Genomic DNA, 16548 nt, shown 5'->3' with positions numbered 1-16548 from the left:
TTCCTCAATTTAGCCTCATTTAGCTTCTGACTTTCCCCCCCTTTTAAATGGAAATTTTCAGTATTAAAATGTGCTTTGCCAAAAAATACAATAAACATTTTTTAGAATTTTGAACTTCAAAATGCTTTTTTTAGGGGTGGGTTTCTTAATTATATATCTATCTGTCCAAAGAGTGGAGATAAAAAATAAAAGATAAAAACAGAATAATAATCAATCTGGCTTTTTGCAAATGGAATTAGATTATGTGAGCAGATACTTGAAAACATGCAAAGTTAAAACTTGGTAAAAGTTATCTAGATTTTACCTAAAAAATTAAGACAGAAAAAAAAACCTTATAAAATTATATTCATTGAAGAAAATAATGTGTGTAAAGCATTTAGCACAGTGCCTGAAAGATAAATATTCAAAAAAGTAAAGAAATGAAATTATAAATTTTATTTCGTTGGCCTAAAATGTTGTCTCCTTAACCTAGCCACCACTATGATTTGAATTTCAGAAAATACATTATTAAACTTAAAAAGTTTTGAAACTCCATCTCACCGCATCTCCTCTTGGTTGAATTTCTTTCCTCTCCCTCCAGCCCTTGCTTGTAGCGCTGGGCTCTCTGTGGACGCCATGGGCAGAGTTACCATTTTGACACCAACCCTATCAACTCTGCTCACTTAGCCTCCTCCAAAAGGCCCACAGGTGCATTTGTTCCTGTGCCTACATGTTTCCTCATTCTAGAAAAGACTATAAACTTCTTGAGGGCAAAAACCAGTTACATGGTGTATTTCTCCTCCTTAGGCTTTGGGATCTTCAAGATGAACTTTTTTAGGAACTCCTTGATGATATATCACCATTGGAACTGAAGCTATGTCAAATTTTCACCAACCTCTGGGTAAACCACTGGAAGCTTTCCTTAGAAGACTTAGTAGCTACACAATGGGAATAACACTATTGACTGACTTGGGAGATACATTCAAAATATACAACATGAATTCTTCACCCTCTGCAATTATCTCAGAATCTAGGCATATCATAAACATAAAGAAAAATGAGAGAATATTTTTTAAACTTCATAATTATCTAAATAAGAAAACATACTAGGAGTAGTATTTCTTACTTTATACCAAATGTTTCTACAAGGAAGTAACTTTCAATGCTACTTAGCTTTTGTTACATTATCTGATTAATTCAAATTATAATGTCCTTTGTTCTGAATTATATCAATTAAAATGATGACTACTTAACCTAAACTCATAAAGATAAAATTGAAATATTCTAAAGTGGCATAAAACTTCTAAAATCAAAAGCAATATAAGCCCATTCAAATAGCATGTTTCCATGTAAGTACAAAAAAAACAAAAAAAAGTAAATCCTCTGCAGATAAGACCTCATCCTTGAGTCTACTACATGTTAACTAATATTTGCAAGATGTGTCAAAAAGATACAAAATAGGAAGATGCTTTTAAAATTAACTGAATGAAGAAGCAGTAAACATAATATTAGATTAAGACATAAAAATATAATCATGTATGAACTATTTGGAATTAAAAACAGAAGATTTAACAAGTGAAGATAATTATATGAAATTATAAACTTTAATCCTGAGCAGAAGCACTGAAAAAGTGACATATACAATACATAAAGTGTGTCAACTGTGGGACATGTATATAGGGTTAATAATAGGTTTTTGCTGTTGTTTTGGGGGGGTACCAGGGATTGAACTTAGGGGCACCTGACCACTGAGCCACATTCCCAGCCCTATTTTGTATTTTATTTAAAGACAGGGCTCACTGAGTTTCTTAGTGTCTAGCCATAGCTGTGGCGGGCTTGGAACTCAACAATCATCCTGTCTCAGCCTCCTGAGCTGCTGGGATTACAGGGGCACACCACTGTGCCTAGCTAATAACGGTTTCAAAACTGAGTTCATATATGATTTTGACAAAATGCAGAGGACACAGTAATTCCTAAAGACCACACATAATTAATATAATTTCTGGGAAATTGCTGTGGGGGTTCCTGAGGGTTCTACTGTGGTTTCTAAAACAGGGACAATGGCAACTTCAAAATGGTGAGGTAGAGATCATGGAAGTGGTCATGGATGGCAAGTTATCCTGAGAAAACTCGAGCACACATGTACTTAAAATCTGGAGAAACAGATCTTTAAAAAAAAAAAAATCAAGAAACTGCCAAAAATAAAAGGAAAATGAACCCATTGCTCCAGGGGTCTGAGGATCAGGTAAGGTCCGTGAATACTCAGGATCATTTCCATGGTTGCTTTGTCAATGTGAGTTTGAGAAGTAGTACTGAAAAGATGACAACTTCAAGCAACTCCAACTATAGAACAGCAGCAGACACAATACGGACAGTTGTCACTACAGGGAATCTGTGACGCATTCCACTTAAGAGCTATAATCTTTTCTCTAAACCAAATTCATAGCACTGGATACTAGATACTGCTTAGGACCCTCAACTTAAGATCTTCAGAAATTATATGTTAGGCAAACAAAAAAGTTCTTGCTTGATTTTTTTTGACAGCATAGCCAAAAATAAGGTTTACTACCTTAAATCAGGAATGCAGCATATATTCTGTGTTGCAGTAGAAATAACCTAATTTGCATGTGCACTGCTGAAAATAAAAAGAAAGGCTATAATGTGATGTCTAACTCAGTGAGCTTACAATTGACTCCCCTGGGCAAAAATACTTAAACAAGAAGACCTCTATTATGTATAAATATTCTATATCTTACTGTGATAAAAAGCAGCTCTGGTTCTAATAATTTTTCATAGCAGAAGCATACACTAAAGAGTGTGCCCTATTACATAAAATTACATTGTCAATCTAGAAATAATTTCAAGAACATATGTTAAAAAGGAAGTCAATGGTAAAATTTCCCAATGCAGAGTCCCCATCCTTAATGAATTTTAATTTGTAGGCTTAGATTAATGGAACTTCAACCACAATCAGCAAATAATAGTTAGGGTGTTATTTTACAATTTAGAAAAATTGTAAAAATTTGTGCTTACTGTAATGACTTCTTAATAATATTCTGCTTTCATTTACAACAGAATGCTGAATAGTCAGTTTTTTAAATTAATCAGAATAACTTTGTTCCAATGCAAATCATTTTTTTTAATGATGAAGACACAAACAGCAAGAAAGATGATAATAAATGTCCAGGAGAACTACTTCTCAATTACAATTCTGAAAGGAGAGGATACTGCATGAACAGAGTGTTAAGAATTCTGGCACCGAAACTATCAGTATATTCTTGACAGTGTGACAAACTGCTCCACTTTTCAAAAACATCAAAAGGATGATACAAGCCACTATACATATGAAAGGAAACATGAGAGGTTTGCTTCTAACATACATTCACCTTGCACATGCATATGTACCCTCCCTTTCTTACTTAAGATAAATGCCTTAGCTTACTATTGTTTAAACAATACTCTGCACCAGCAGGAAAACAGCCCAGGGTTGCATTCAGAAAGCCCCACAGATCATGCAGACAACAGAATCTTACCTGGGAAACCCCCCTGGACCATTGCTGAACCTGTGCTCCCTTCAGGGTATCTGCATTCCTGAGAAACATTCAGTGCTGGAAGCAGCTCAGATCCTCAACACAGACTCTGTCCTCTCTCTTCTGACGACCTTGGGCCTATTTTTTTCCCCCTCAGATATTATTCTCTTTAAGGGCAACCTGTCAGTCTTTCCATCCGGAGAAGCAATCAATTAAGCTAATTTCAAGCTAGCCCTCAAGCTAAAGCCACATCTGTCAGCAGGTGAAAGCTGCCTGGAAAAGTCTGCCCGGAGAAGCAAAATTCCTGGTTTCCAACATCTGACCCTGGATGCCTCCCGCTGCCGACTGTGACACTCAGTTACCCTGCTCACATCAGGATGATAGCTCCATTCCAGAACAGGAGGCAATATAAACGCGACCATTTATTTTGTGGCCAGCTTCAATTAATATCATTTTAATGACCTAGTTTCCTGCTGAGAAACAGTGCATTACATTAGTGGCATCTTTCTAATGAAAATTAAAAGGAGCCAGCAGTTGATTTCAGCCTGTCCGAAGTGAGGGGGAACAGTCATCAACTTCTCTCTTCCTTACAGATCCCAGCATTGAATCCTGTCTGTAACAAAGAAACTGGTGCATGCCATCTCCTGGAGTGAGATGCATTTATGTCTCAGTAACATTTTAAATGCGCAGTAAAGATTCCATTTAGGCAGTCAAGTCTTCAAGTTAGCTTTTGGGAGGTAAGAATATGAAAAAAAAATGTATAACTTTGGAGAAATCACTACAAAAATAATCTTAAATTTCAAAATGCTTCCTTGCATCCCATACCCAGACCTACTTCAGCACACCTGAATAAGCTTATCACCAACAGCAATTACTTCAGAATTACCTATCAATTACTGCAGGATCTTCTAACCTTTCTCTGTAAAATGTAGAATAAAAATATCTGTGATCACTGTATGAGGTGATTACTGTATGAGGAGTAATATTTAAAAAGTCAAGAACACCAGAACATAATTTAAATGCTACTCAACGGAACTGAACATTTTATTTATTTACAATAAATGCATTCAAATTATATCAAGGTTTGTAGCTTAGAAAGTTTTCAGAATGAAAAAAAATGTTAAAAATAGCCCAACTTCACCAGGGATCTCGCATTATAGGGCTAGTGTAAAAATTCTACTTATTTAACTTATAAATATGAAGAGTCCATAAAAAGATGATTAACTGTGCAGGAAATGAGGAAAAGAATTTACATAAAACTAAAAAATTATATTTTAACCTTTATTTCTTATAATTTCCCCTCTGTTTTGCACTGTCCAAAAATAATAATAAAGAGCACATAACTTATTTCATAAAAATGAACAGGTAAATGCTGCTAGAAGTCATTAATGCTGATTGTCAATTTAAAGTGCACATTCTTTAAATGCTTGGTAAATTGCCGTTGATTGTAGTGACATCTATTGGCAAGGCAGAGATCAACCACAGAGACACATGGATTAAAAAAAAAAAAAATAGACAAAAATTGTCAAGAAAAAGCTACTAGTTGCTCAATAAATCTTTATTTCTCATGAGTTTATGTCATGCTAAAAACTGGCCTGGCACACAGAGGAACCTACTTGTGTCCCTGCACACCCAGTGACCTGGCTTTTAGGCCAGGCCTCATCAATACCTAATTTTGTAGTTCTAGACTCTTGGCCTTATTCTCAACTATAAAATGAGACAGACTGAGCTTGAAGGCTTTCAAGTCCCAATATAAATGAGGAAGATATTGATCTATACACCATAACTCCTTTCCTAAGGTAATTTACCACTTGACAACTCCCCTTCTCTTAATGTAGACTTTTCATAAGTTTTAAAAATACCTTACCAATGATTCTTTAACTGTGAAATACTTTGAATAGCTTTTTAAGGTGTGAAATTGTTTTGAGTGAACTTTCAGAGTTGTGAGACCTACCAAAATTCCATCAAGCCTGATTGTAGTCCCAGCCTGGGCTGTTTTCTACCTCTCTAGATAGATAGATAGATAGATAGATAGATAGATAGATAGATAGATAGATAGATAGTACACACACACACACACACACACACACACACACACGTATTTTAAACTCAGGGCACTCAACCACTGAGCCACATCCCCAGTTCTATTTTGTATTTTATTTAGAGACAGGGTCTTACCAAGTTGCCTAGTGCCTCGCAATGGCTGAAGCTGGCTGTGATCCTCCTGTCTCAGCCTTTTGAGCCGCTGAGATTACAGGTAATTTTTAAATCTTTTTTTTTTTTTTTTTTTTTTTAGCTCTCAATGGTCCTTTATTTTATTTATTTATATGCAGTACTGAGAATCAAACCCAGTGCCTAGGCAAGTGCTCTGCCACTGAGCCACAACCCCAGCCCCATATTTTAAAAAATATTATATAGATTTTTTTAATAGTATGTTTATGGTTTCAGTTTTTAGATAGAGTAATTCTTTTGGAATTAATTTGTAATTTTGTTGAGAAATGACATCTCTACATTTTCTCTCCAAATGATTACATACTTCATCCCTTATTAATAATTTATTTTCACTATTTCAAAAAAGCATTTTAAATAATTATTATTATTATTATTTGGTGGGTTTCTTTTTTTCATCTCTTTTGGAACTAGGGGTCAAATCCAGAGCTTTGTGAATGCAAGATAGACACTTTGCCACTGAACTACATCCCAGCCCTCAAAAAAGCATTTTCTATTTTCTTAATTCTATATAGATACTTGGGTCTATTTGTTGATTACTTTTAACGTAAACAATGTAATGATTTAATTACCACAGTTTGGATGTTTTTAATCAGGTGTGCTACTGGCTCCTGGACAGGATAATCCTTCATTGTACGGGATTATCCCTTAATACTCCAAACAGTAAATGAAAGTAGAATCTCCATTTCCATTTAAACCAGGGAAGATGGTAATAAGTAGAGATGTTTTGACCTGTCAGAACCAGAACAGGAATCTAGTGGGCAGAGACCAGGGATGTTGCTTAACATTCTACAATGCAAAGGACAGCCATTCCCACCACAAAAAAAAATGAACCAAGCTGGCGACAGTGTCAGGGTTGAGAAAACACTGCCATTCACACTTACAAGCTCTAGACTGATTTTGAAAGCCATCAGTTTAGAACAAATTCAGATACTAGGAGAAGCTAAGTTCCCTGTTCATTATTTTTGTTTTCCAAATTTGTCTAGCATTTAATTTCCAAGTAAATTGTCAATCAAGTTATATTTTTTTAAAAAAATTACAATAAAGATTTTAATTCAAATTACATTAAACTTATAGACTGCCATTAAAATCCACAGTCTTAGTTTTCCAGTTGTGAAAATAGTATGTTCATCTTTTCCCCAACTATTCTTTTATTAAGTTCCAACGTTTTGTTTTAAAAAAAGAAACTATAGGGGTTAACAACCTGTGATCTAGGAAGTCTTAAATGAGGTTCAAGATTTCCACTAAACAGTCAAAATGATGCTCAAAATTGTGTGTGTGTACACATGGGTGATGATGTTTTTGTATCAGCACACATTTTTCTGGAGAGTGGTTTTGTAGCTTTCATGACAGTGTCTATTAATAAGTGATTCAAGGTGTTATGGCCCACTTCTACAAATTTTACATTTCTTTTTTCTGGTGCTGGGGATGGAATCCAGGGCCTCTACCACTGAGCTATGTCCCCAGCTTGAGTTTTACCTTTCTAATTGCAGAATTCCTAAAGACTATTGGGCTAGCAACTATCCTCTTATTCCATACCTGAATATAGTTCTTTGTTGTTTTGTTTTTAGGAGGAGGTTTAACACAGGTTTCCCAATTCACTCCATTCCATGGGAACACGTGAGAATTATCTAGAAAGACTATTTCTTTTAAATTTAGATATATATTTTATATATGCATATAAAGAATTTTAAATAAATACAATGATGTGAAGTGACTGCGAATACGTAGGCCTATAGAGAAGATTATGATAAAAATGTGCTGAATGGGGCTGAAGATGTGGCTCAGCGGTAGCGCGCTCGCCTGGCATGCGTGCGGCCCGGGTTCGATCCTCAGCACCACATACCAACAAAGATGTTGTGTCCGCCGAGAACTAAAAAATAAATATTAAAAAAATTCTCTCTCACTCTCTCTTTAAAAAAAAAAAAATGTGCTGAATGTTCTAAAATTAATAGCAGTAATGGCTGAACAACTCTGTGAATATACTAAGAACTACTGAACTGCATACTTTAAGTGGGTAAATTGTATAGCATATAAACTATATCTCAATAAAGTTTTCTTTAAAAAGTCATCTTACCTAACTTACAGATATTATGACTCCAAGTAACAGATTTGGGAATAAACCATATTGCAGAAGGCCTTAGCTAGTATTTTATCTTTTAAAATAACTGAAATAAAACAAAAAGAATTAAAGTAAATCAAGATTATGCAAGGTATTGGCAATTTAATTTTTATTTGCATGGGCCAAATGGCAGGCTAATTTTATCATTGTTTCATAACTCAAATATACCCTTAATATAAATATTCCTTTATAACATAATGGAGGAGGAGAGTCTGTGACAAAACCCATAAAGATGTATTTCAGTCACCAATTAAGCCAGGTTCTTTCAGAGAAAAAAAAAATAAGGTAGAAAAGCAAAACACTTAGGAGAGGCTTCCATTCAGGAATTAAGGTAGAAAAAAGGGGCTTCAGGATTCTTTTGGTATAGGGTTCCATTCATACCTGTGCTCTCCACTTAAAAGCCCAGGGACAACAAATAGGCCAACTGCATTCAGAGTTTCTAGGGCTTCATCTGAGTCGAGAAACAAGCCTACCATGTCATTCTCATTGCTTCTTTTGATCTCCCTCTTATATCTTACCAAAAGTCATTCCAAAACCTGCTGCTCCCTGTGGTTTGAAAATGTAGTTGAAAGAATGAATGCCCAGAAGTCAGAAACACGTGGCTGGTGTAAAAGTATTAACTTAACCTCTGAGATCAAAGTTGGGCTTTATGGAGAAAGTCTTCTCTAGACTTTGTTCCCATGGGATTGAAATGCTTAGATAAACTGGAGGACTGCCTGCTGAGAAAGAAAAAGCCAAGCTGTTCTGCACACAAAACTCTGAAGGGTGGCGCTGGACAGCAGCAGAAAAGGTCTCTCTGAAGCACCGCCACCAAACCTCATTCTCACTTTCATCCCCACTGTTGACCATGCAAGCCACATACCCCTGCCGCCCATCTGTCCCCAAATCTGAACTTTTGTAATGTGTCAGGCCAAAACACAGAGAGGGTCAGTAGCCTCATGGAACTTAGAGGGTTTAGTGGGGAAGACAGACATAAATCGAATAATCACATGAAAAGCAACATTTTTTTTAAGTGGTATAAAGAAAAATAAAGAAATTTGTACAGGATTAAGGAGTCAGGCAAAGCTTTCTAGAGGAGTCATTGAGCTGAAACTGGCAGAAGGTTTAATATCTCCTTCAAAGAGTCTTCTAAGTATTGAGAATGCATTTGAAGACTTAGAATATATGGCATATGGTAGGTACTCAGAAAATTCTGACTCTTATCATATAGTTACTAAAATTTTGGCAATAAACATGTAAAGGAAAGTACAAATGTGAGAGAGACAGGAAATAAATAGTGATGGAGTTTATTAAGATTCATTCTGGGGGGCTGGGGATGTGGCTCAAGCGGTAGCGCGCTCGCCTGGCATGCGTGCGGCCTGGGTTCGATCCTCAGCACCACATACCAACAAAGATGTTGTGTCCGCCGAGAACTAGAAAATAAATATTAAAAAAAAAATTCTCTCTCTCTCTCTCTCTCTCTCTCTCTCTCTCTCTCTCTCTCCTTTCTCACTCTCTCTTTAAAAAAAAAAAAAAAAAAAAAAGATTCATCCTGGGGTGGGAGATGAGAACCTCAGTAATGACTTTACCTAAAACTGAAGATAGAAAGTAAAAGGCCAGCCTTGGGGAAAACAATTTCTTATCCTGGTGAAAGGATGTAAAGGGCTAGTGGAAAAAACACTTTAAATGTTTCCAAGAGCCAACTGAAAATGTGGGTAGGAAACCAGAGAGGGTTAAGGATCTCTTCATGTCCTTAGTGATCCTGAATCCTTGCCAAGGCAATCATTTTTAACTTTGGATTTAAGGCTATTCCCATGAAGTTAGCAAAAAGATTCTGCAACATCAATACATACCTTTGGCAAACCCTGCAACCTTTGATAATGGTAATTTTGTCAATTGCTAAGCATTGTCATGGTACATGCTTAATTCTTAATCGTTTCATAATTGTTCTCCCCCAAATTCAGTGCTGGGGATTGAACACAAGACCTTGTGCCTGCTAGGTAAAGTGCTCTACCACCGAGCTACATCCTTAGCCCAATTGTTCCACAATTCTTAATTCAAATTCATGAAATTTTGGCTCAACTAACAATTATAAGATTTCTTATGATATAGAAACTGTTGTGTCATGAAACATGTTAAACAAGACAAAATAAAAGATTTAAAATATAAACACCTACTGCATACCACGCTTTGTATGCTGGCTGGAACATTTAATTTCCACAACAATTTAAAAGGTAATTACTATGGTTACTTTTTCAAGTATTACCTTTCCCTCCTTCCTTATAAATTCCTTAGTGCTAAATCCAATGATTACATTTATGTCTCCAGTCTTCTCAATTTCTCAGTAACACTCCATGGTTGATCCTCGAGATTAAGTGATGGAAGCTTTCCTGAAACACCTCCTTCTCAAACTATGTAATCTCATAATCTAGAAGTGTTCTTATGCTAGAATGCTCCTCTACTGACTCGCAGGGTAGGTGCTGTGTTCAGGTATCCTTGCTGTCTACACAGTAATCCTAAATAAATTCATCAGCATGACTTTAGCATCCTGATTGTTTTCAGAGTGTGATTCTTGGGTAGCAGAAGCAATGGCACCAACCGGAAACAAATTAGGAATGCAAATTATTGGGTCCTCACAGATCTAAGGAATCAGAAATTGGGGATAGGACTTAGCGATTACTATTTTAACAAGCTTTAATGGTGTTTCTTATGCACTAAGATTCAAAACCAAGGATCTAGATTAGTGTTTTTTATAATATAGTTTGCAGTTATCTGTTATGAAATAAAATGAATTGCTACCAGCATTTTAAAAAATAAAATTCACATTATAAAAATAAGCAATAGTTTGTGAAACTTTTGTATCAATATATACGCATATTCCTACATATATGCATCTACATTAGTTGTTATAGTTTGGGTTTTGTGTCCTTCAAAGGTCCTATTGGAACCGGTAGAACCATTAGGAGCCAGGGCCTAGTGAAAGGAAGTTAAGGTCATCGAGGCCATGCCACTGAAAGGATATGGGGATGACGACCTCCCCCTAATTCTCCTTCTCTCTCTGCCCCCAAGAGGTGAGCAGCTCCTTGGCCATGATGCACTGAGTCATCAAAGGCCCCAAACAAGTAACTGAGGACTAAAACTGTAAGCCAAAATAAAATTTTTCAATTAAGCAGATGTTCTCAAATATTCTGTCACATGATGGAAATCTAACTCACACAGTTGTTAGATTTCCATCATGTGACAGAATATTTGAGAACATCTGATTTGTTACGTAAAATTTTAAGTTACCATGAGTACAGTCCAAAAGAAAAAAAAAAAAAAACTTGATTTATATGATGACTGTAAGAGCCAGACCTTGGTCAGTTAGATCTTATCTTGGCCTTTCTTAACCATTCTACTTAACATTGCCACATCCAAGGCATTTATTTTCTCATACAACTTTTTTGTATTTTATCTTAAATTTTATTTATTTAAATCTAGTTATTTTATTCACAATGTTTATCACTATTTAAACTATCTTATTTATAATCTTCTTCCTCTACTGGAATATCAGCTAATGAAAGAATGCCCATGTTCCCTGCGACATTCCAAACTCCTAGAGCAGTGTCTGCCCACTTGTGACATCTACTTGACAAACACTTCTTGACTGGACGAACTTTTTAATTAACGACCTTTTAATACCTTTAAAGTGAGGTGTGCTTCATGTTGGTGATCTTGCTAAGAAAGGTTAGGGTCATGGGCCTAACCCTTGAAGTCAAGCTGTTCACTTCAGAGTTGTGGACCTCAGGAAAGTTATATAATCATATTTCACCACTATTAAAAGAAATATTTAGACTGGACAGTAAAAATCTGATAAAACAGTGACCTGGTTTACTTTCAGTTTTGGATAGAGGAGCAGAGTATTAATTTAGCAAGAGTTAAGAAACTAAGAAAAACCCACGAGATCATCCCAAAGGAAATATACAGTGGCCAGAGACATTAGGCTTGCCTGTATTATAAATATGAACCATCCAAGAAATACTCAATAAAATTCAAACATTTTTAGAGGTTAACAGTGAAATCAAAGGGATTTAAACAGGAAGGGAATATACATTGAGAAGGAAAACATCAGAGACCAAAATAAATGAAGAGAAGAGTCACCTATACAACCCAAATAGGTTTGTTGGAGAATATGTGAGATGTCACAAGTTTAAAGTCAGAAGGTATCAGGAGTCTTTTTATGCATTTAGTGTAAAGAACTATCTTTTCTGAGCCTCAGGATGCCATGCATTTGTGCCTGTGCATGTTACACATACCTGAGGGTGCCATAGTAAGGAGGAGGAGAGGATGCTTGACCTTTCTCCCGGCCCGAGAGTGCCATTCACAGAAGAACCCCACATCACTTTGTACCTATCTCTGCTATAGTAATGTGTTTTAAGCAACAGCAAGTGTAGATAATAATATTGGCTCTGGAGTCACAGTGCCTGGGTTTGAACCCCAATTCCCACTATTTATTAGCTGTTTGTGACCCATTTCTTAATTTTTCTAAACATGTTTTCTAATTAGAGTCCTCACAAAATGTCAACTGTGTTAATAATATATGTAAAGGCCACACCTAGTCACCCAGAGCACTTACCAAGTAACCCAGTTCTTATGCTGAGTTTTCTCACTGTTCACAACAATCCTATGAGACAGGTTATTCTATGACAGACCCTTGTTCCCTCATTGATAACTAGTGTGTGCCTTGAAGAAGTTTAAATGACTTATCCAAGAACACACAGCTACTGCGTGGTAGAACCAATATGGGAACAGTCTTAGTTGCACACTTATGTCAGGTTTCCCAGTAATTAGGTATTACTGACTTCTAGCAGTCAGGAATTATGGAGAGTTAATAATCTATTGCCGCTCTGTGCAGCTGCCTTCTCCTCTCTATCAGAATAAGGGAGGACGTCAGGACAAGCTCAGATATACTCCTCAAACAGGTTGAGAATCACATCACCAGAGTCCACATCTAACTTTATCCTCATGCCTTTGTGCCTTCCCTTTATGGCTGGTGCTTCTACTACATAAAGGGAGCTAGCTGTATTTTACCCATTTAACAGCAGACTCACTTAACACTATCACTAAAAGACAAAATGGTATTCAATTAAGATGTGACTAAATGAAGAAAATAATGCATGAAAACAGGTTCTGTAAAACTGAAAGATCAAATTTTTATAAAGTTAACTCAGTTATAGATTTATCTATCTATATATTTATTTATTTACTTTTGTGTCAGGGATTGAACTTAGGGATACATAGCCACAGAGCCACATCCCCAGCCCTTTTTATTCTTTATTTTGAGAAGGGTTTTGCTAAGTTGCTGAGAGCCTTGCTAAACTGCTGAGGCTGGCTTTGAACCTGCCAGCTTCCTGCCTCAGCCTCCAAGCTACTGGAATTACAGGCGCGTGCCACTGAGCCTAGCAGTTTCATTACTTTTCATATTTTATTTCTATTTATTTATATATTTACTATTATATTTAGAAAAATATAAAGTTAACTTAATAATAATTATTACTAACAATAATAAAATATGTAATATAGTATTCTTTGAATATTAAGTGGCAAGCTAAAGACTGTATTGCTTTATTTCAATCCTCCTCACAACCCTATGAACTAGGAACCATTATTATATCCTTTTTATAAAACAGGTCAATCTTAAATGCTGCAGCCAGAATTTTTAACTTTTAATTTCTATATAAAAATCTTTCATATATTTTAGAAAAATGTTTTCATATATTTTATGGTGTTTCACATACCATAAAATTCACCCATTTAAAATAATCAAGTCAGTGATTTTTAATATATCTATAAATTGTACAACTATCATCACTGTCTAATTTTAAAACATTTTCTTCACTTCCCAAAGAAGTTCTGTATACATTAGCAATCGGGTCTAACTCCAGATACTATACATTCATAAAAGAAATGCAAATTCTTTCAAATAAAGTCTCAGCTAAATAATGTATGAATGTGTATTTGATGCAATTAGTATAAAAAATTATGAGTTCTAAAGGATTAAATAAGACTTGGTGGGCCACCAATAATTTTGCATTAGCAATATCAACATTACTTTGAGTAAGGTAAATAATCAAGAGCTGGCATCAATGCCCAATTCAGATTACTGGTCAAACTTGAGTTAAAAGGACTTTTTAACAGTTTTGTATTCACAACCAAACAGCAAAACTGGAAGGGAATACAGGTAAAATAGCATATAACAAAGCTTTCTTCAATATTCCCTCTGTCAATGTCAAAGAGAAAAGCCTAGGAAATTAGCCACAAAACTTTCAAATATAAATTTTCTTTTTTGGCATATATTCATGCACACATTTTTGAAGTTTCCTCCTGCCCTTTATTGAAAAATGTACAGAAGTCATTAAAGCATAATTTAATAAATCCTGCATTTATTAAACAAAAAGGAACTCACTGTCAGTAAATGCATTTTCTTCTTCATTTTCATCACTGTCTACAGACGGTGCTTTGTAAGGAGGAGGCAGCTTCATAGGAGGTGGAGCTGTTCCTTGCCTCTGAAGATGCAAAATTTGAGAGAAGGGTTAATTGCTTTTGTACAATCCTTTTCTTTGCTGACACAAACCATAAAAAGAGAGTCTGGAAATATTTGACTGTAGCCAACTTCAGTTATAATTCAAGGATTCAAAAACAAATAATTTATTCTCTTATGCTTATGTTATTTTATAAAGGTGCCTCTTGGGATGTAAACATAGGAAGGCAGAACAGAAATTCAGAAGCACACCTATGAAGGCTGCTGACCCACCTAAAAGAAAGCATTCTTTCCCAGTGAAAAGGCAAGTATGTACATTTTCTTTACATTGTGGGGAGCTGAATCTTCTTTGTTATAAACAAAATAATTCAAATGAAAAACATTTCTAAAATAAACCTAAAATAAAAACTGCCCAATGTGTTAATTCTATAATTATTTGATTTTTTTTCATTATAGAATCTACAGATTTCATTCTTTAAAAAAATAATGAAACATCAACTTAAAAGGTATTCATCTGTATGTAGATGGCCAAGACACATTTTAATATTTTAAAAAAGAAATCTCTGTGATGCATAAGTATTTCTGTATAAGTATGCTTTCAGTTTATATTCCAATGATAGAGCACATCACCGTTTGACTTATATAGATAACTGAAGTAGAATAAAACTCTATGATCAGATTACCTTCACAGGACGGAGACATTTTCTTAAACGTGGAGAAAAATAAAACATGCCAAACTTTATAGAGAACCAAGCTGTTCAGAAGAATAGGAGCCAACATACCCGAGCCCTCCACGAATACCAAAATAACTGGATTAAGATTTGCTTTGCTACAGGACCTCAATAAAGTACATTCAATTATCCTTTATAGGACAAAAGCACTAATGGCAGGATATACTTCAGTAAGTGGACAATGCCTGCTCCATTACAGAGAGCAGGCACACGATAAATTCCTCCAAAATAGAAAACACTTATTTGAGACTCATGAAAGAAAACACAAACCCATTTTTATTTAAAACAATGTCTAACCACAGCAGCCATTATCCACATTTGTAGAAAATTCAGAAATGAATAAAATACAAGAGCAATAAAGGAAGAAAAGATGCCAAGTACAAAATGCTTATTAAATAACAAGAGAATCCAGAAGGGTGATGGTTGTGTCTTTAATTTTTTTGAGTGCAAAAATGCATGTGAGTGAAATGGAGAGTAAGGGCAAATGAATTCTTTTCAAGAAACCTTTTTCTCAGAATAAGGTTATTCTTTGTCAAAGACAACATCTAGAACAAGGATAGTTGGATTTGAAAATAATGTTAAGGAGTATGAATTTTTATTAATAACATTTAAAATATATTTAAGGGGAAATTATACATTATTTGATTGGCTTCTACCAACTTGAAAAGAATATAGAATATAGAATAAGAATAAAAGAATATAGAATAAAATAATATAGAATAAGCATATCGAGATCTGCCTACAGTCTAAATGTGGGTTGCCAAATACCTGGGCATCCTTCTGCTGCACATGGGAGAAAGGTGTGGATAGCACCCAGCTCTCCCTGCAGTAATGAAGGCTGGAGCAAGGTCTATCCAGCTTGGCCAGGTGATGACCATCCCCACGAGGGCAGAGAACAAGACAGACTCAGTGGCATCTTTCAAGGCACATAGTAGGCCTCCCTTAAGTATTTTCTGAATGACTAAATAACTGCTTGTCATTGATGCTGCCCAGGCTCCCTGATAAACTTTTAGAAATACAAATGATTCTTAGTACTGCATATTAATTTTATCTGATAGAGATACAAATGATTTTAGTCCAATAGAAAAGATAACTCTGAAGATTGCAGTTTTCTCGCCATATATAACATTAACCAATTTTATACCTAAATGGGAGTCTGAAGCATTTGTTCTTTCAGTAGTTATAAGTATTTCACTCTTCAATTTTCTCTGCACCAGGCTTACGATCTCTTTCTCTCATTGATTGAGTTAAATAAATACCTGACACCTGCACATTTTTTTCTTAAATTATACTTTGACAATTTTGGAAGTCCCACTGAGATGCTCAAATAGACTCACCTTCCAGAACCAATTTAAACTATGATGCCTCATATATGCAATTCATGAGCTGTTTAAATCCACTTACATGATTTCTAGGCTCCCATAGTAAATTCAAAGTAATAAAAGAATTTTTCCTTTT

The 16548-nt window shown here is 35.3% G+C and overlaps 1 protein-coding gene across 1 annotated transcript in view; it reads right to left on the bottom strand.

Annotated features, from left to right (window-relative positions):
- Patj (PATJ crumbs cell polarity complex component) overlaps positions 1–16548 on the bottom strand; it is a 331415-nt gene that overhangs the window by 169287 nt on the left and 145580 nt on the right. The window contains exon 27 of the mRNA XM_026407227.2: positions 14285–14384. Coding sequence (XP_026263012.2) covers positions 14285–14384 — 100 coding nt within the window. The remainder of the gene's footprint in view (positions 1–14284; positions 14385–16548) is intronic.

The sequence above is a fragment of the Urocitellus parryii genome, chromosome 11 (assembly GCF_045843805.1).
Source record: "Urocitellus parryii isolate mUroPar1 chromosome 11, mUroPar1.hap1, whole genome shotgun sequence".
Taxonomy (NCBI): Eukaryota; Metazoa; Chordata; class Mammalia; order Rodentia; family Sciuridae; genus Urocitellus; species Urocitellus parryii.
This window is presented reverse-complemented; position numbering and strand designations above follow the sequence as displayed.